Source organism: Myotis yumanensis, unplaced genomic scaffold (genome assembly GCF_028538775.1).
Source record: "Myotis yumanensis isolate MYYU_CA2020_CCGP unplaced genomic scaffold, mMyoYum1.0.hap1 SCAF_6, whole genome shotgun sequence".
Lineage (NCBI taxonomy): Eukaryota > Metazoa > Chordata > Mammalia > Chiroptera > Vespertilionidae > Myotis > Myotis yumanensis.
Window position 1 is genome coordinate 66,640,389 of NW_027223757.1, and position 19,996 is coordinate 66,660,384.

The window sequence follows — 19,996 nt, forward strand, 5'->3', positions numbered from 1 at the left end:
AACCATCCTACACCTCTTAGATTTTATTTCACCTTTACTTCCATGCATATATGCTTTTATCAAAATAGGCCATTTATACCCTACACACAACCTTAACTTTCTCATCTCTATACTGCTTTTTGCTAAACAATGTTCTGGAACATAACCAACTCTTTGCCACGCATGCTCCTTTATGTGGAATTATCAATCATCCAGTCTACCTTTCAAAGTCAACACTAAGTGGTTCCTTCCTAAGTTTTTCTAGATCTTTACACAGAACACTATCTCTTAGAATGAGTCTCTTAACAGTTGATTTTTATGACACATACCAAGTGAACTTGCTATTTTATTTTCTTTTTTGTTTATGTCCATAAATAGACTGCAATCTCATGCTAAGATTATTCATTTCTTTTTAATGACCTGAATTACTTAGGGAGATAGTAAGATATAAATCATTTTTTAAAATGAAACATAGAGAGTAGGCTAGTAACATGCAACACATCACTGATGTTCCTTGCATTCAGTTTGATGAGTACAATTCTACTAGTAGTTCGAAGTTCAAAATTAAAACAATTTCTAAAGAATAGAAGATTCTTCCTTATAAATAAATCAAATATAAATTGCTACATGGAGTTTTTATGCAAAATAGATGGACTAAAAGTGTAATGAAAAAAAAACTATAAAACACTCTGCTGCAGCCTTAGACAAATCTTCAGAACAATGGAAATGCATGTGTGGGCCCTACGATTGGTCATGGGAGATCTCACACATTCTAGTCTAGCTTTGGAAGTGAAAACAGCTGGGCCTCAAATTATTTACTTTTTTCCATTCAGTCCTTCATCCTCTCTGTATCTAAAAAAATCTAACTTTTATCCTTTAATTACATTTTATACTATCATGGATATAGAAATGATAATGAAAGGTACAATTTCAAAAGAGTGTGGTCAGCAAGGTAGAGAGGACAGAAGGCTGAAATACGGGAGGTTTAATTTGTGAATGGGGAGTTTCCAGAAGGCTTTTCAGAGAAGAGTTTCAGGAAAGTGATGAGGGAAATGCTGAACTGCAAGAGACTGAAGAGAAAATGTTTGGAGAGAAAGTATAGAAAGCAAGTTTAAATAAATCTTTAAAGAATATTTTCAGTGAAGACAACTAATTTTAAATAGTATTAAGATTTGGTCTTCCTGACTTACTTGATAATAAAAATGTTTTTTAAAAATTCACATTTTTTACTGAAATAAAAATCACTTATACAGAATATTTAGAACATTTAGAATACAATTTTATAATAACCTGAGGCATACTGAAAGTTGAAATCTCTCTGTAGCATATCAGTTTTCATATTCATTCATTAATTCATTTAATCAGTAATTATATTAGCTATTAGTAGAGTGATTAGTCTTTAGTAAATGCTCATTAACTTTCATTTATTATAATCATTATGTGTCTATTTTGAATTTCATATTCATATGTGAATATGAAAAATAAGTATTTCACTGAAGATAAATTATTTTACAAATGCATTAGCTTGTTTAATATATTTGTTCATAAAAGCATTTCTTCCAAACCTTGTGTCAAACATTTTGAGATTATAAGTCTTTTGAAAAAGTGATCAAAGCTATGGGCCTGCTCCCTCCAAAAATAAACATGCATGTGTATATACCAAACTGTTCAGATTGTTAGCATATTAGAGCATTTTATCTATCAAAAGCTGGGACAGGTAGGGACACTTTTTAATTTAAAAAGCTTCAAAACTTTTCATTTGAACTATTTTTGAAGATGTCTTTCCAAAATATGTCACTTATTTTCCTGCCATATTATTTAGATCATAGAAACTATCATCTTGATGAATAAAGGCCATGTCTTTAGATCTAAATTATTGTCCTTTGGCCCTGGCTGGTTGGCTAATTTGGTTGGAGGGTTGTCCCATACACCAAAATGTTGCTGGTTTGATTCCTGGTCAGGGCACATACCTTGGTTGTGGGTTCCAGCCCAGTCATGGCCTATACTGGAAAAACCAATTGATGTTTCTCTCTCACATCAATGTTCACCCTCTCCATCCCCCTTTCTCTAAAATCAATAAAAACATATCCTCGGTGAGGATTTAAAAACAAATAAATAAATGATTGCCCTTTGTCTTAGATACACTGTCCTCAAGTCTGAGGAATGAGGAGTAGTTTGTTCCCACAGTGTGGACTCCATACTCTGGTACATTCTTTCAGTACCTCATGGTCCTTATCGTTTCAGCATATTATCTATTTTATTTGCTACATATGTGCTCCTAACAGCGCTGTGTTTGCTTCTGACTCCTCCTTTCTAAACCAGAAAACAAAAACGCTGAAAATATTTAAAGTTGGGGAATCAGCAAGGTTCTGACTCTCTTATTGAATTTATGGTCTTTATGACATTTATTTTTGGCTGTTCAACTTTGTCTCTTTTTCAGGTACCTATTATCTATCTTCCAGAGAAGTGAGGTGGCTATGCATATAGGCTTTATGAAAAAAATTGTAATCTCTTGAAAATACATGATGATCTCTTGAAGCTCTTTAAGTAGTCTTAATCCAACACGCTGTGAAGAAAAAGGACATCAGGAATAATGAACCATTCTCAATTACCTCGTCTCTGTTTATCACACATGCTGTGTGTATATGTGCATACAAGCGTGTGTGTTTTCAGTATAATGAGCTTGATGCCAGATAATTAATATTTGGACTTTGGATATAAGATAAATCATATATTAGTACCAAATTGGATAACATAAAGAATATTAATAGTGCCCTAACCGGTTTGGCTCAGTGGATAGAGCGTCGGCCTGCCGACTGAAGGGTCTCCGGTTTGATTTCGGTCAAGGGCATGTACTTTGGTTGTGAGCACATCCCCAGTGGAGGGTGTGCAGGAGGCAGCTGATCGATGCTTCTCTTTCATTGATGTTTCTAACTCCCTATCTCTCTCCCTTCCTCTCTGTAAAAAGTCAATAAAATACATTTTTAAAAAAGAATATTAATAGCAATTATTCATATTATCCAATTCGATACTAGTGAATTATGATGTTTAATTTTATGTGTAACTTTACTGGTCTAACAGGTATCCAGAGAACTGTTAACCACCGAGCAACACTGGCCGGGCTGCTTAGCATATTTCTTAAAGTTTAGTGATGATAGCCCTGGCCAGTGTGATTCAATTGGTTGGGTGATTCAATTGGTTCACCAAAGGTAGCTGATTCCATTACCAGTCAGGGCACATGCCTAAGTTGCAGGTTCCATGTTCCATCCCCCATAAGGGGCATTCAGGAGGTAGCTCATCAATGTTCCCTCTCATATCAATGTTTCTCACTCTCTCTCTCCCTCTCCCTTCCTTTCTCTCTAAAAAAATCAATAATTTCTTTTTAAAAAGTTTAGTGATGATAAAGAAAGTAGGCAAACCTAGAGAACCTAATCAAAATGCAAAAAATAATAATACACACATTTTTCAAAAATATAATCTTGGGAAGTCCAGAGAAAGGTAAAGAGGAAATGGTGTTTGAAATTTATGGAATTTTATATAAATCATACTGGTACTGTGGAGAATTTGATATGATGTTATTCAAGCAGCCTGCTTCAAGATTCAAATTAAGTTTTCTAGACTCTAGAATTGGCTTTGTCTTTTAGAGTTTTCTCTAAATACATTTTGAACAAATGCTATTCATTACTCTGATAATACTTTTAATTAACAATGTCTTTCAGAATTGATATTAACTCTTACAAAAAGAAAAAAACACACCACAATAGCTATTTGTTTCTTTTCAGTTTTTCTGGTACATTACTTTGAGAATTATCCAATCTGGCAGAGCTGTCTTCATGTTCTTTCTCCAGAAAAGAAGTCAGAAATAAGGCCCTTAGGAGAGTGGTCCCAACTTGAATGACCAGCATCCCTAGAAACTCCCAGGTTCTTCCCAGGTGCCCCCCAAATCATAGTTCAACATGCTATCCCTTACCTATAGAGTACCTTTCTTCTCTTGCTTACCTACTTTTGGAATGGACATATAAATTGGATTTGCTTGGGTTTCTGAACTCATCAACAAAGATACTATTCTTTGGTCCTTTTTCTTGTTATTGGCCCTAGCAAGGGATAGCTGATTCCAGTCCTGAACCAGCACAAGCTGCTAAACACCCTTTCTGGGTAAAATCTGGGCCTTCAAACTGACTCCGAAGGTGAATTACGATATAAATTTGACTGGTAAAACCTTATGCTGCATGAAGATGCTAATGTCTTCAGACTCCATTGTATTTGCTTTCCTCAACGGGAGAATAATACTGGTAGTTAGCTATTACCCATTGCGAGTTGAGGTCAAGTCACCCTTGTAAAAGATATCTTAGGATCAAATGAGTCTCCGAGGGACTAAAGGACCTTCAGAAGAAATCAAATAAATATAAAGGGAACCATCAAAAGTCTTAATCATAGAAAAAGTATGCCCTATACCAGTTGAACCCCCCACTAAGTTAGGTCTCTTCTTGAACCAGAAACGAATGCTTAAACATCCAGTGAATAAGAATGTGAAGATGTTTATTTAAACACATTACTCTCTGTACCATAGCATGTAGATACAGTAACATCACGAGAGGAAGCTTTAAGAAATGAGAAAACTATAAACCGGTATCAATTCAATGCATTTAAGACCTGACAATTTTTTTTTGCTCTTACCATTTTTTTTAACTACAAAGAGAAATGTGCCATTTGGTTAATTATTGTTGGCTCAATGAAACTGCGGCAGCCTCAAAGTGTGTGTAGGTTTTGCTATGTAACTTTTCTCTATAAGGGACAATGTTAAGGCAAATAAGGAAGAAATGTGTTTTCAATGTATGTGCTCAAGCATTACAGAACCCACTACAGAGGAATCTGAGAGATCCAGTGTGTCTCGGGAGCCACTCAGGAAAAAAGTAACTGCAGCAATAGCACCATGATCATGACCCTTTAAGGTATTCTGAAGCCTTCAACAACCCATGCAGATCCAGCACTTCCTCGGGACCACTAGCAGGAGAGGAACTCAGCATCCTCATATGGAGAATTATAAAGACTCATTTTCTTAAGAAACACACTCAAGTGTATATTATATGCTTTCAACATTAGATTGAAGAGCAATGAGCATTTGGCAATGGAAAAAGAAGCACATATTCTCCTTTAAATATACATGTGCAGATAAACACCAGTAGGTCTTTATGCATTCCTACAAATGAATGCAGATGCATGCAAATGTGTGTGTGTGTGGGGGGGGGGGGTGAGTTCGTTTAAAAATCAGACACCAGGAGTCCATAATACATTACTCTGAGATACTTAAAGTTAGGAACAATGGACAATTACACTTAGAAATGGATGGCGCAGATACTTGCAATTTTTTTTTTTAATTTCAGTAAGATTTTGGAAAAAAATCCTATTTCTTACCTACATTTCCAGTCATTAAGTATGAATTCTGAAAGTCCATCATCCCCATTCCAACAATGTGTATAAAGTCTTCAATCACCTGCATCAACTCTATTGAGCCTGGGTAAATCTACAAAAATAAGAAAAGATTAGGATGAAATAAAAAGTCTATGCAATGGAATAGATAACTGGAATTAAAAAAACAATACCAACTACATAATGAGGTCACAAACAAGTTCTGATTTATTTAAAGACATTTCTGCAACTGGCAACAATTGTATTTTTTAGCTAATAGCTGAGAACGACAGCAGGTGTCACACAGCAAGAACTTTGGAAGTGATATGATGCAGTGATTAATCCTTTATAAATGTATAGAAACTCAAAATATCTAACAGATGGTCTACTTAGAAATAGAGTGTCTTTACTTTTGATGAGCTCTTTCCTTCACTTAAAGACAACATAGAACAAACACTGAAATTTGGGGGCTTTTTACATTTTATCGATTAGCATCTATATGATGGACACTAGAAGAAAAACAATTATTATTGCCCCCATAAAGGTATTTACAAACTATGAAGTCTACCACATAATAACTAATATCTTGGAAGCGATATTTATTTCAAATAATTATAATACCTGCTGTATTAGTAACTTTAGGGATAATTTTACAACCATAATAACAGCTCTAGAGTAGGTGCTTCACAGGTACTTATACAGAACAAACCTCAAATGAGGCCACCTCACACACTACAAACAGATGAGTGCTTTCTTAAAGACGACCTGATTCTGCCAATAGCTCACAGTGTGTGGAACATGAAAGCCATTTAAAAGGCGACATGAATTTAGCAAGTGTAACCCATAATGCTTCTTGGGTCAGCCTTTATTATATAACCATATTAGAACAAAAGAGTCCTTGGAAGTTAAATGCATTTCTTTTAGCCATTTAGCATCACTGCAGCTTCTAGCCATGAGAAAAATGAAGTGGATTAAAGAGTTTCAGTGGCTTTGTATTTGCAAAGGCTAGCGCAGAGAGGGAAGCCACGCTGATCAGCAGGAAAGCATACAGGAAGAGCCGGAAGAGGGCTAGAGGAGCGAGAAGACTTGGTCCCTGAGGGTAGCAGGCACAGTGCATGTATGTTACGGGAACCTGTGGCTGCGCTGGTCTAAAAATCAGCCATTGAGGATATGTATTTACTTACATATCTTGAAGATGTCAAAAATGGATATTACATTTACAAATGTTTGGCATAGGTAGTTGTTTTGTTTTTAAATTCAGGAATATTTAGGGAGAAATTCTATTTCTTACCTACATTTCCAATCATGAAATATGAATTCTGAAATGTCATCATCCCCATCCTAAAAATGTGCACAAAATGTCCATCCACCCCAAGCTTCCAGCTACTACTGCATTTTTCCTTCTGTTTTTGTGTAGGTGTATGTGTATATGAGTATGTGTAGTGTAAGGGCAAATACAAATTTAAACTAAGAGGCTTTGCCCTGCTGGTGTGGCTCAATGGTTGAGCATCAACCTATGAACCAGGAGGTCATGGTTCGATTCCCAGTCAGGGCACATACCCAGGTTGCTGACTTGAACCCGTGTGGGGCATGCAGGAGGCAGCCAATCAAATGACTCTCTCTAATCATTGATGTTTCCATCTCTCTCTCCCTCTCCCTCTCTGAAATCAATAAAAAATATTTTTTAAAAACATAACTAAGAGGCTTACTTTTCTCTGTTGAAAATAAGAGATACCCTTCCCCAAACCCGTTCCCCACTTTTCTTTTCTTAGAGCATTTCCTTTAGAAAATGAGTCCTTGTTGAGTTCTTGCTCTGTCTCCTTGAAATATTGGTTAAACTTTTAAAAAGTGAAATAGCCTCTTATCAACTTACAGACCCAGGTGTGTCTTTCTTTGAAAAGTAAAAAGGGAGACTGTGCCCCACTTCTCAGTTTCTGTGGGAGGGTCGGACCGAACTTCAGCAAGCACCAGCTCTAAGGTGCAAAACTACCTTCAGTCATTAAAACATAAGACTTTTCATGTTTTTACTTTGGATAAAGCTAACTAACTAACACATGGTCACCTCAATCACCAAGTGAATTTCAGAAGAACTATGTGTGACAAATTGCGCTATCAAGTTCTCTTAAGTGAGGACTAGTTACTGTTTATCTTGAGGACACGTGTATGGTCTGTTGTATTCGCTGGGCTATTCAAAGGGGTGAGATGTCTTTTTTGTCCTTGCATTTTCTTAGCGGATTGCCTGTGACCCATCACATTCTGGTGCAGTTTAGTGCTTATTCAATAAAAAGATAAAACTCTTTTCTTTCTCTTCTACCTTTGCAGAGAGGTTTGCTAGCTTGACAGAAGATGTTTGTTTAAATATATCTTTATTGATTTCAGAGAGAAGGGAGAAGGAAAGAGAGATAGAAACATCAATGATGAGAGAGAATCACTGATTGGCTGCCTCTTGCATGTCCCCTAATGGTACCAAGCCCGCAACCCAGGCATGTGCCCTTGACTGGAATCGAACCTGGGACCCTTCAGTCTGCAGGCTGATGCTCTATCCACTGGGCCAAACCAGCTAGGACAGAAGATTTTGTTTTTAATTCTATTTCCCCAGCAGTAGTCAAAATAGAGCAGAGGTTGGTAACCTTTTTATGTAAAGGGCCAGACAGGGAACATTTTCGGTTTTGTGGGTCGGGGTTCTCTGTTGGAACAACTTAACTCTGTCCTTGTCTCACAGAAGTAGCCATAGATATTACGTAAATGAGTGAATGTGCTTATATTCCCAGTTTATTTACAAAACATGTGAGGCTGGATTTGGATCCCTGGTTGAAGTTTGCCCACTCCTGCTGTAGATAAGGGAATTTTCAGTATAATGAAAACACAGAACGTAATATCACGCCTGAAATTAAAATGGCTTGTCTGGACTGAAATGGACTTGTCTGTTCAAATCACAGTGATGGCGTATAAAAAGTGTAATACAAAGTGTATTCTTTTTTTTTCTACTTTAGTATACTACATTTTGAGTAGAATGCTGAAACTAAATACAGTTTCATCCTTCCTAACTATGGCTGATGTGCAGCTAACACGTTCTGAAATGATTCTGTTTTTTGTTGTTGTTGCTCAAAAGTGTCATATTTTCCAAATGTCTATACAGCTAGTTTTCCAAATGCCTATACAGCCACGTGTTATATTTTATTTTGCTGAGGCAATTACGCTAAAATAAGATAAGGGGGCCCACTCGGGACTAGGGACTATCTTTGGTGGATTTTAAACCGGGCTTATTTCTGAAGAGTTCACCCTTTGTGCCACAAACTTGGAGATTCATCTACCATATGGCTGCATTTATGAAAATACCTCTTTGTAAAAGCTACAGAAAACAGTTGTTTTTAATTTAAAATGGTTATTTTTAAAAATCAATACGGATCATCACTCCTGAAAAATAAGTAAAAGATATGACTATCGTTAACTTAAAATCACAGGTAAATAGTTGGATTATGGATTCAGAATTTTCCATTGCTGAGAAGGTCTGCCACCATTCATTATTCACTCACGTGGGGCCCTCACAATAAATACCAGCGTCGGATAAATTGCAGCCTTGTTTTAAATAGGATGCTACACATTTGTTCTAAATATACTCATAATTAATAGTCGCCAGGATTCTAGAAAGATGTGCTTAGCTTCTGTGGCAGTTTACTAAGGAAAGACCTTTTACTTGCAGTGAGTGGATGAGGCCTTCCTCTTAAAAAAAATGCCAAGGACAAATATATAATTCAAACCAGTAGAAAAGGATTCAGGGTCTTAAACCAAGGAGTACTTTCTTTTTCCCTTGCTATGGCCAGAAGCACCGAATTGGTACCTGATAATGAGGTAGACCCACACTGGATTATTTTTTAGAGCTCCTATCATAATAGGAATAAAGGCCATGCCCTACTCCTTGGGACCCAGATGTGATTTACAAGGAAGAAGGGGTAGATGGCTCATCTGAACCTCAGAAAATATTCTTATTTTCAAGAATGCATTGTTCCCTTGGAGTTTTTAATAAGGGTCAAGTAGCAAACAAAGTTTAACATTCAGTTAAATTACATTTTTACAGGATTGTAAAAAATATTCTCCTCTTCTAACCTCTAACCTACTTTTTCTGCAATATAGAAAAAACGTTATTGACCATATGTCAGATAGTATTGCAACAGTGGCAGTGCAAAGCATTTTAAAACAATAACTAAACCAATAAGGCCACTTGCTACACTGATCATGCACAGCAGAAAGAGGGGAGGAAAAAGCAGAATTTTCCATTTAAACATTTAAAATGAGAACTCATATTTACAATTTTTGGCTTTGGATCAAAGTGCAAGTCTGCATGTATGATCCAGATTATATATAGTGTGATGGTAAATGCAAATGGTTTATTCCTTCATACCCCACTGTTGCATTTGCAATATGTGCTTTTACATTTGCTGTTTTTCCCGTCTGAAGACAGGAAAGAAACTGACTGACAAGGCATATAGTTAATATGTATTAAGTTATAAATTAGTTAAACCTGCTCAGTTTTCTCATGTTAAGAAAGATTATTCATTCCATTGATAGATATGATAAGAGAGATAACTTGTTTACTGTAAAATTAGCATAATATAATCCACAATGACTTCTAAAAGTCCCCTTTTATGTTCTTGAAATGGCAAGCCATTAATTTCTTCACATATTTTAAACTTTATTTAACCAACTTCACTTTACATCGTGAAATAACTCCAACCTTACCTGTTGTGCATCTTCCCATTTTTCTTTGTTTTCTTCATCTAGAAGGTTGCTAACTATTTGAAAGAAGTTCTGAAAATTAAATTAGATAAAGGTTTAATGTTACAGGAGAGAATGTACTTTTCAACAATATCCATTGGGTCTGATTTTATGATGAGGGTATAAACCCTTTGCAATATTGTTGCATGGCCCTAACATATTATTCTAGAAGATCTCTGCGGACCCTTTCTCAGCACCATAATTGTAGAATTTCTACATAACTTTACATGTACACCTCAGAAGACACCAGAAAAGGCAAAACAGTGTCACAATAATTTGATCTATTATGGGCTCTATCCTATTCTGTCATACTATTGCTAGAAATGAGTTTTCTTCCTTTTGCAATGAAAGTCCCATGTTTTTGTTACTACAAGTTAACCGGTTGTGAGCCGCACTTGCTACTTGAATTGCATTTTCAATGAGCATTATAGTGAGGGCAACCCCATGAGCAAAGCTGAGGCAAGTGCCGAAACCGGTTTGGCTCAGTGGATAGAGCGTCGGCCTGCGGACTGAAAGGTCCCAGGTTCGATTCCGGTCAAGGGCATGTGCCTGGGTTGCGGGCACATCCCCAGTGGGAGATGTGCAGGAGGCAGCTGGTCGATGTTTCTCTCTCATCGATGTTTCTAACTCTCTATCTCTCTCCCTTCCTCTCTGTAAAAAATCAATAAAATATATTTAAAAAAAAAAAAAAAAAAAGCTGAGGCAAGTGACCGGCTTCCTCAGTTGGATCCTGACTCTGTCCTTCCTGGTTCATCTTCCTTAACGTTTACAACTACCTATTTCAAAAATTACATGTAGTTTTCCAAGTATCTGACATCTAGCACATGGTACACTCTCAATACACCTGAGCTATTTTCGAATTGCTTTCATTGGTCCTCTGCCTCCCGTCAGGAAGCTACGTGGAGGAATGAATAGACACAGTAACATGTTCATACTGAAGTTCCAAATTCTTGCCATCACCCTCATTCCTAAGTAACTGTTGAAGGGCCTCCTGGCTTGGCCTTAGGCTAGCAGTTCCCAAAACGAGTTTTCGATTTTCTCTTTATGTGCAGACAGGCACACTTTGACATTCATTTTTCATTCCCAGGGTCCACATTGCCAGAGAAAGGGGCTCAGTTCGGTTCCATGGTGTCACACTATTTCACTCATGGGGATGCTTACTGGGGAGACCTCCCTGAGCTTTCACACGCAGTGTCTGCAAGACACAGGAGCCAGGAGAAGAAAACCAGGTGCCTGTGGAGGATGAGCAGTGACCTGGGATCACAGGACGCCTAAGAAGTGTAAAATGAATCCATGACATTAGGCTTAAACTACAGAGGCAGTAGCCCTTGGTTCTGTCCCTGGAGGCTTTACTAACTGGTCTGTGTATAATTCAGCAGGAGCAAGGCCTCATACGAATATATTAGTTCAGAAAAGGACTCCCTCGAGGGGGGAATAATCATCATTTTTTTTATTCTCTTCAGTCTTCCTCCCTATCTAGCTTTTCAAAGCAGGCCTTTATTCTAATTCCAAATAAATTCACCTGGGTGTTTTTACAAGAAAAACAAAGCTGCTTCATTTCTTTTCTCGTGTGGTTTGACACTGTTGGTGTCTATATTTAATTGCCCTATTTGTACTATTTATTTTAATAGTTTCTGGCAATCAGATGGCTGAAACATGTTTTGAGTCATACCCTCTATAAAAGTCACAGAATATTCTGTACAACTCTTGGAAAAAATTGCAAGTCTGTTTTAGACTTGTTTGCAATTCATTTCACCTTCTTTGTACTACCAGCCATTTTTTCCCCCACTTAAAATGTCGTGGATGGAGCTATAACATTTTAAGGGCTTAGTTCATTGAGCTGTAACTTTACCTATGGGCAGAAAGAATTAACCTTCAGTGTTCGCCAATTGCCTAAGGCTGGTTAACTCAGTAGGAGAGCGGTTGCTAATGAGGCAGAAGTTGCAGATTTCATCCCTGTCCGTGCCAGTCAGCTGTGCTGAGGTCCAGGACCCTGATCTGCATCCTAACCCCTGCCAGCTTTTACACAAAATGCATGCTGCTGCTAACAAGAGCCAGCACCAGAAGGGGGAGCGATTTGTATAAACGCATCTCCATTTCTGGGAAAACACTTCACAAAGAAAGGTTTGCTCACAGTGGGTCAGTAACTACACTGTATATGAAGGCCAGTCAATTCTTGAATCAAAATGATAAATTCAGAGTTTTGTTATTTTTAAATCAGCAAAGCACACATCAAAAATGCAAATTATTAAATCACATTCAACTAACCAGAGAGTATAAGAAATGTGTTTTTATCACTTTCTAAGGCCAATAAATCAGACTTTACTAAATCAGTGTGAGAAAGTAGTACAGAATAAACTCCTTTTACCTCCCTGTCTACTAATTTGGGAACCATTAGTTGTGGGGCTATGCAGAGGCACAGTGAGCTAAGCCCAAATATCTTAAGAGGGGGTTGAGGGGCATTTATGGGAGCCAGTATTTCTTGTTCATCAGTGTATCCTCAGCCTTGTCCATAGCAAGTGTCTCATGAGATCCTGACTTAAAAGAAATGCAGTCGTGCACCACATAACATCTTGGACAACAATGGACTCTATATGGCAGAGGTTCCATAAGTTATAATGGCGCTGGAAAACTCCTATTACCTAGTAACATCGTAGCCACCTTAAAGTCATAGCACAACACATTACTCACATGTGTGTGCTGATGCTGGTGTAAACAAACCTACTGTGCTGCCAGTGGTATAAAACTATAGCACATACAATTATGTACAGCACATAACTCTTGATGATGATAATAAATGACTATGGTAGTAGTTTATGTATTTACTATACTTTTCATTGTTATTTTAGAGTATACTCTTTCTACTTATAAAAAAAAATGTTTGCTGTAACAGAGTGTGCCATGTTAAGCCAGCAGCAGCCTCGTACATCTCACGTCTCTTGATTGCATCATTGTCTCTTTTTTGCTTAATTTAATCTCGTGTTGTTTTGTTCATCATGGCCCCTCAGCATTCGTGCAACAGTGAAATCGCCTAATAAGGCATTTTTCAGAACACATCCCATCTTTAAGTGACACATGACTGTAATGAAGTCACAAAGTCAGTACACCTCAGGTTTTAACAAGACTCAAGCATCATTCCTTTGAGCTGACCCTGTTCCTCAAATATGTCTCATGCACATTGGAAAAAAATAAGTAAATTCACTTTAACATTTACTCAAAGGTCAGGCTGATAGATAAACAGAGCAGAACCAAGCACCGTATTGTGAACAGGACACTCGTAGCGTTTCAGGCCACTTGACTGAAGTTTTGAGGAAAGAATTAAGTGCCTTCCATGGCAACAGATCCTCTACTCGCTAGACTGTTTAAGAGCTCTGCTACTTGTGGTAATATCTCTCTTTGGATAACTCATGGAGCAGGTCACTTATGTCAGCCTTTGAGTGGCGTGTGACAGATCTTTGTTTTGCTGTGTTTTGATCAGGCCTGACTTCTATGGCCTAAACTTATTTGGAAAATGGAGTGTCCTTGGCAGAGTCTAAGTTTAGAGCTTTAAGTAGACAGACCTGGTTTGAAGTTTCCCCAACATTTATAAACTGGGTAGTTGTGGGCTAATGTTGCCCACCTGTGTCTTTCTTCTCTAACCTGTAAGAGATGATAATAGCTGTTGTGAAGCTTGGAGCTAAGTCTTAGCACAGTATCTGACACATACTAAGTGCTGGATATATGGCAGCGTTATGATTTTATGCCCCCTGTGTTATCTTTTTTATGACTGGCTGCATGATTTGTCTTTATAGCCACATTATGGCAAATATGCATCTATAACACTGCTATAGACTTCCACAACTGGCGGCACTCTCTCTCATCCTCTTTTATAGCCTAATCCTCTCTGGGCAATACGTAGAGCACAGAGCTGATCCACCACTAACTTCAGCGTCTATAATTTGTTCAGCAAAAAGCTGTCCTTCCTAAGGATGTATTCTGCTGAGAGGAGTTTTCAGTGTTGCTGTCATAAAACACCTACTACGTGAGAGGCACTGTACCCAACAATTATCAGACACAAAAGGCATGACTCTGCTTTTTCTTTGCAGGAAGTATTATGAAAATCAGTGCAGTAAATGGTTGTTATAAAGAGAAGCACACAAGTTTCTGCCATATTTAAAGTGCAATTCCTACAACTCTGGTTCTATTTTGGTTCCTCCACAAATGAGTGAGATCATGTGATATTTATCTTTCTCTGACTGGCTTATTTCCCTTAGCAGAAGCATGGAATAGACTGTCCAACCTATAAGGGAAGGCGGGGTGTGGGGGTGGGGGGAGTGAGAGGGTAAGAAATCAACCAACGGACTTGTGTGCATGCATATGAGCAAAACCAATAGACATAGACCGGGGGGTGGGGGAGCACTTGCTGGGCAGTGGGGGCAGCCAGAGAGAGATCAATGGGGGGGAAAAGAAGACTTATGTAATACTTTAAACAATAAAGAATTTAAATAAAAACAAACAAAACAACAAAGTGCAATTCCTATGTTGGACGACATGAGACTGAAAGGACACTCTCTTTCATGGAAAGTGGTAAATAATTCTTCATCCAATGTCTGATTCCTTCTACTTGACAAATATTTCATGAGCTATATATAACTTTATATAGATACACTGAAGCATGTCATAGTGTTGAGCTTTTCCTGAATTCCATGTAGAAAGAGAGTTGTAGATTAGGCTAATGATTTAGGATATCTGAGTCCCCCAGGTGTGCTCTCCTCCCCTTAACCCAGCAGCAAAATACTTGGGCACTGAGAGTCAAAGACAAGCCCTAAGCAATAGATTTAATAATATGGAACCGAGTCTTAAGGAGTAGTGGTAGTTCTGACTAGAAATATAGGGGAAGCATGAGAAAGGCTTACAGGCTGAGCAAGGAAGCATGGACAAGCCATTAGGCTAAGGGCGCACAGCACAGGTAGGTCAGTGATTCCTCTGCAGAGCAGGTGACAGATGCAAGGCCGTGTATGATCTAGCCCTTCCTATCTCTCCAAGTCTAATTCACTATCCTACCCCCTATCCTGCCCGCTGCTGTCTCTAGTCCAGATTCATCAGACTTCTCCATGCCCCCTGAGCTCCTCTGTGCCCAGCTTCTGGGCCCCTACAACGTTGTTTCCTCCCTTCCACTGCTCTACTTCCAATTCTTTACTCAGATAACCCTTTCCTGTTTTTCATGTCTAGATTTATATGCAATTTCCTTAAAAAAAGACCTTATCGTATCACCCCCTCCCCAAGTATACTGGGTCTGCAAATTCTTTTTTTCTTCCTGATCTTGTTCAATGAAGATTTTTATTTTTCATTTCCCAATATCTTTGTCATTCAGGCTTAAAACCCAATCCACCGGAAAAGGCAACAGCCAGTATCTAGAAGTAATCAACCATGAACTTATGATGTGAAGAAAGAGGTTCTATCTACCACAGGGGCCCTGTTCTCTGTTCTGATAGTAGGCTTTCCCAAACACAAGGTGAACTGGCATGACAGTCTCTGACTCCACTCCACTCACCATCATGCACAAGCGCCTCAGCAAAACTACCATGCATGCACCATGGATGAAGAATTGCTCCTTCACTCTGAGGTAAGAGAGAGGAGAGTAATGCAGGCAGCCAGCCAGCCATGTAGCACCCACTTACAGGATGACAGGGGACAGACATGTGGACTCGGAGTGTTCTTTTAAAGAATATCACAATTTTTAATTATGATGCACTTGTAGGATGATCCATTTAGGGCATTTTTCCTCTATCAGGCTATAATCTAGTTGGGCTTATTTGTATTTTGTTTACTCTTGTGCCCTAGTGTACAGCATAAAGCATAGGACGATATACACACTCAAATATTTCAGTTTGATTGCATCCCTACTGTATATATGATCATTGGCTAGGCATCAAAGGAATAAAAAATCATCAGTAACTAGTCTTCATCTAATTTGCTACCTCCTCTCGACACATTCTCCTGCCCCATCTTCAGTGCCACAAGGGTTCTCATGAAGCCTAGGAAAGGAACTATCAAACTTATTTTTAAAATATGCTTTTTTATTGATTTTTTTAGAGAGAGAGGAAGGGAGAGGGAGAGAGAGAAACATCAATGATGAGAGAGAATTATTGACCGGCTGCCTCCTGCATGCCCCCTACTGGGGATCAAGCCTGCAACCTGGGCACATGCCCTGACCAGGAATCGAACCAGTGACCTGTTGGTCCCTATACTAGGGTTTAGATCTTTTATCCAGAATACCTATCCAAGAAGCATATCATTTAACCATGGGTAATTAGAAACTACTAGTATCAAGGATTCAGAAAGACAGATTATAGTCCTGGGCGCTCCTAGCAGGTTTCAGGGAACAATATATATCAAGAATATGATTCAGAGACAAGAAACTGAGCTACTGGAAAAGCAGGGGATAACTGGGGAACAAGGGATTGGGGTACGAAGGTTGGAGAGGTCAGGAGTGGGATCCACAGCAGGCCAGATGACCTAAACTGTCAGAGAGCTCTGCCAGCAGCACTGACTGTTCCAGTTTGACCACTGCAATCTGCAGGGTCTAGAGGAATGTGAGAGCAAATAATGGAAGTAAATATTCCACACATTTCTTAGTTTAGGGACAAAACAACAGTCTTTAAGGACATCTCTTTTTCTTCTTCTCTTAGTCACAAGTCTGACAGAAACCAGAAACTCTGACACATGAGGACATTGATTGATCCAGGAATCTTTCACACTAATCTCATTGATCTGTGGGATTTCCAAATAGCTTGGATGGACAATTTTTACACAATACTGCCAGTCTCTCCAGGCTAAACTGAGGATCAAGGGCTTTAGCAAAGGGTAGCAGAGTAGTTTGCTTTGAGGTGCAGAAGGCATGGAGGTTGCATGGAAAGAAGCAATAGCCAATGTTCTGTGCTATGGGGTATGAACTTGGTCTTATTCTAGGGCTCTCAATTAAAAATAAGAGGACAGAAAGTTAGTGAAACTAATACAATTAAATACGCTAAATGGTTTTTTTCCCAGAAGTAGCCTGGCAAAGTTATACAAACATTGTAACTCAGGGTGGCAAAATCATCCTCAAATACAAACCAGGGGTGCATTTTAAGTAAGGAATGAAGCAGTGACCCATCACCCAAGTTTGGGCAGGCCTGGCTGACACAACAAAGAGTCAGCATGTGTGAGAATCATGTGTGAATTACAAGTTTACCCCTGGCAACACTACAGGAAGAAGCCATAGCAGGTCCTTTCCCTTGGGAAGAGGCCTGGCACATGACTCTTTGCTAAAGGGAAATTCTCAAGATTCCCTATTCTGAGCCAAATAGTGGCTGCCCCCAAATTCATTAACTTGAAGCTCTAACCCCCAGGACCTCAGAATGTGAGAGTATGTGGAGACAAGGCCTTTGAAGGGGTAATTCAGTTAAAATGAGGCCTTTAGGGTGGGCCCTGATCCAATCCAATAGATGTACTTATAGGATGACATCAGGACATGCAGATACTAGGGTTGGTTGCTCACAGAGAACACAGCCAGATGGGGGACACAGGGGAAGGCAGCCATGTGCAAAGCTAAGGAGAGAGCCCCAGGAGAAACCATCTTGGACTTCCAGCCCCTAGAATTATAAGAAAGTAAATTTCTGTTGTTTAGGCCACGTAGTCTCTCTTATTTGTTATGGCAACTCTAGCAAACTAATACATGTCCCAGGAATTTTTTTGGATTCTCACCCAAGGATAGGTTTTTATTCATTTTAGAGAGAAGAAAAGAAGGGAACGAAAGAGAGAGAGAGATAGAGAGAGAGAGAGGAGAGAGAGAAAGAGAGAGAAGAGAAAGAGAGAGAGAGAGAGAGAGAGAGAGAGAGAGAGATATTGCCTTATTGCCTTCCATATACACCCTACTGGGAATCGATCAAACCACAACCTTTTTGTGTACTCGACCCTTGGTCGGCAAACTCATTAGTCAACAGAGCCAAATATCAACAGTACAACGATTGAAATTTCTTTTGAGAGCCAAATTTTTTAAACTTAAACTATATAGGTAGGCACATTGTTATTAATTTAATTAGGGTACTCCTAAGGCTTAGGAAGAGCCACACTCAAGGGGCCAAAGAGCCACATGTGGCGCGCGAGCCACAGTTTGCCGACCATGGTACTAGACAATGCTCCAACCAACTGAGCCACTGGGCCAGGGCTCTCCCAATATTTGATAATTAATGGAATCACAATAGAAAACTAAACTACCTGTAGAGACATTGTGTTAACCCAAATTTCAGTATTTTATTGACTCCGAAGTAAACAATGGGGGGGTTCTGAAAGGACAAAACCACCTATCCAACGTTTTACTGTATTTTTTAAAAAAATAAAACCATAACCATTTATTCACATCTCATGGCATTTTTAGTTGACAGGCTGCACTATCCTATCTAATAATAGACAAACATGGTAATTAACCATACCTCCGCTACACTTCCCATGGGCTAATCAGGGTGATATGCAAATTAACTGCCAACCAAGAAGGCTGCCGGCAGCCACGCAGCTGAAGCGAACATGAGGCTTGGTTGCCCCGGCGATGGGGGAAGCCAAGGTTCCCTGCTTGCCACGGCCCAGCTCTGAACTCCGGATGCAACAATGTTGCAATTATAGAAGCTAAACAAACCCCAGGTACCTGCTTTCAGCCAGCCGGCCTCGGAGCTGGATCTGCAACTAAGTTTCAATTATAGAAGGTAAATAAATCCCAGAATAAAAAGAAAAAGAAAAAAAAAAGGAGAGACTGGGAGCTTCAGTTGCAGGCTTGGCCTGCCTGAAAACAGGCAGCCCCTCATCCAGACTGGCCAGGAACCCCAGTGGGGACACCCATCCTGAAGGGGGTGTGGCCAGGCTGAAAACAGCCCTCAGCCCCTCATCCAGGCTGGCCAGGCACACCAGTGGGGACCCCCACCCTGAAGGGGGTGCAGGAAGCCTGAAAACAGCCATTAGCCCCTCATCCAGGCTGGCCAGGCACCCCAGTGGGGACCCCCACCCTGAAGGGGGTGCTGGCAGCCTGAAAACAGCCATCAGCCCCTCATCCAGGCTGGCCAGGCACCCCAGTGGGGACCCCCACCCTGAAGGGGGTGTGGGCAGCCTGAAAACAGCCATCAGCCCCTCATCCAGGCTGGCCAGGCACCCAAGTGGGACCTCCACCCTGATCCGGGACATCATTCAGGGCAAACCAGCCGGCCCCCACCCGTGCACCAGGCCTCTATCCTATATAGTAAAAGGGTAATATGCAAACTGACCTTAACAGCAGAGAGACTGGGAATGACTGGTCACTATGACACACACTGACCACCAGGGGGCAGACGCTCAATGCAGGAGCTGCCCTCTGGTGGTCAGTGCACTCCCACAGGGGGAGCTCTGCTCAGCCACAAGCCAGGCTGATGGCTGCCAGTACAGCGGTGGTGGTGGGATCCTCTCCTGCCTCCTCAGCAGCACTAAGGATGTCCGACTGCAGCTTACCTTTGCTCCCTGCTGGCAAGTGGACATCCCCTGAGGGCTGCCGGGCTGCCAGAGGAATGTCTGATTGCCAGCTTAGGCCCAATCCCCTGGGGAGCAGGCCTCAGCCAGCAGATTGTCATCCCCTGAGGGGTCCCAGACTGTGAGATGGCACAGGCCGGACTGTGGGATTAACCACCCCCCCCCCACCAAGTGCACTCATTTTTGTGCACCGGGGCCTCTAGTTCTATATAATAAAAGGCTAATATGAAAATTGACCAAACAGTGGAACAACCAGTCACTATGACGTGCACTGACCACCTGGGGGTAGGCGCCCACTGCAGGAGCTGCCCCCTGGTGGTCA

The 19,996-nt window shown here is 40.0% G+C and overlaps 1 protein-coding gene across 5 annotated transcripts in view; it reads right to left on the reverse strand.

Annotated features, from left to right (window-relative positions):
* ADGRB3 (adhesion G protein-coupled receptor B3) overlaps positions 1 to 19,996 on the reverse strand; it is a 699,707-nt gene that overhangs the window by 351,739 nt on the left and 327,972 nt on the right. For all 5 annotated transcript variants that reach the window (XM_070418313.1, XM_070418316.1, XM_070418315.1 and 2 more), the window contains 2 exons: positions 10,129 to 10,197; positions 5,395 to 5,503 (listed from right to left, as the gene is read on the reverse strand). In XM_070418313.1, the coding sequence (XP_070274414.1) occupies positions 5,395 to 5,503; positions 10,129 to 10,197 (178 nt within the window). The remainder of the gene's footprint in view (positions 1 to 5,394; positions 5,504 to 10,128; positions 10,198 to 19,996) is intronic.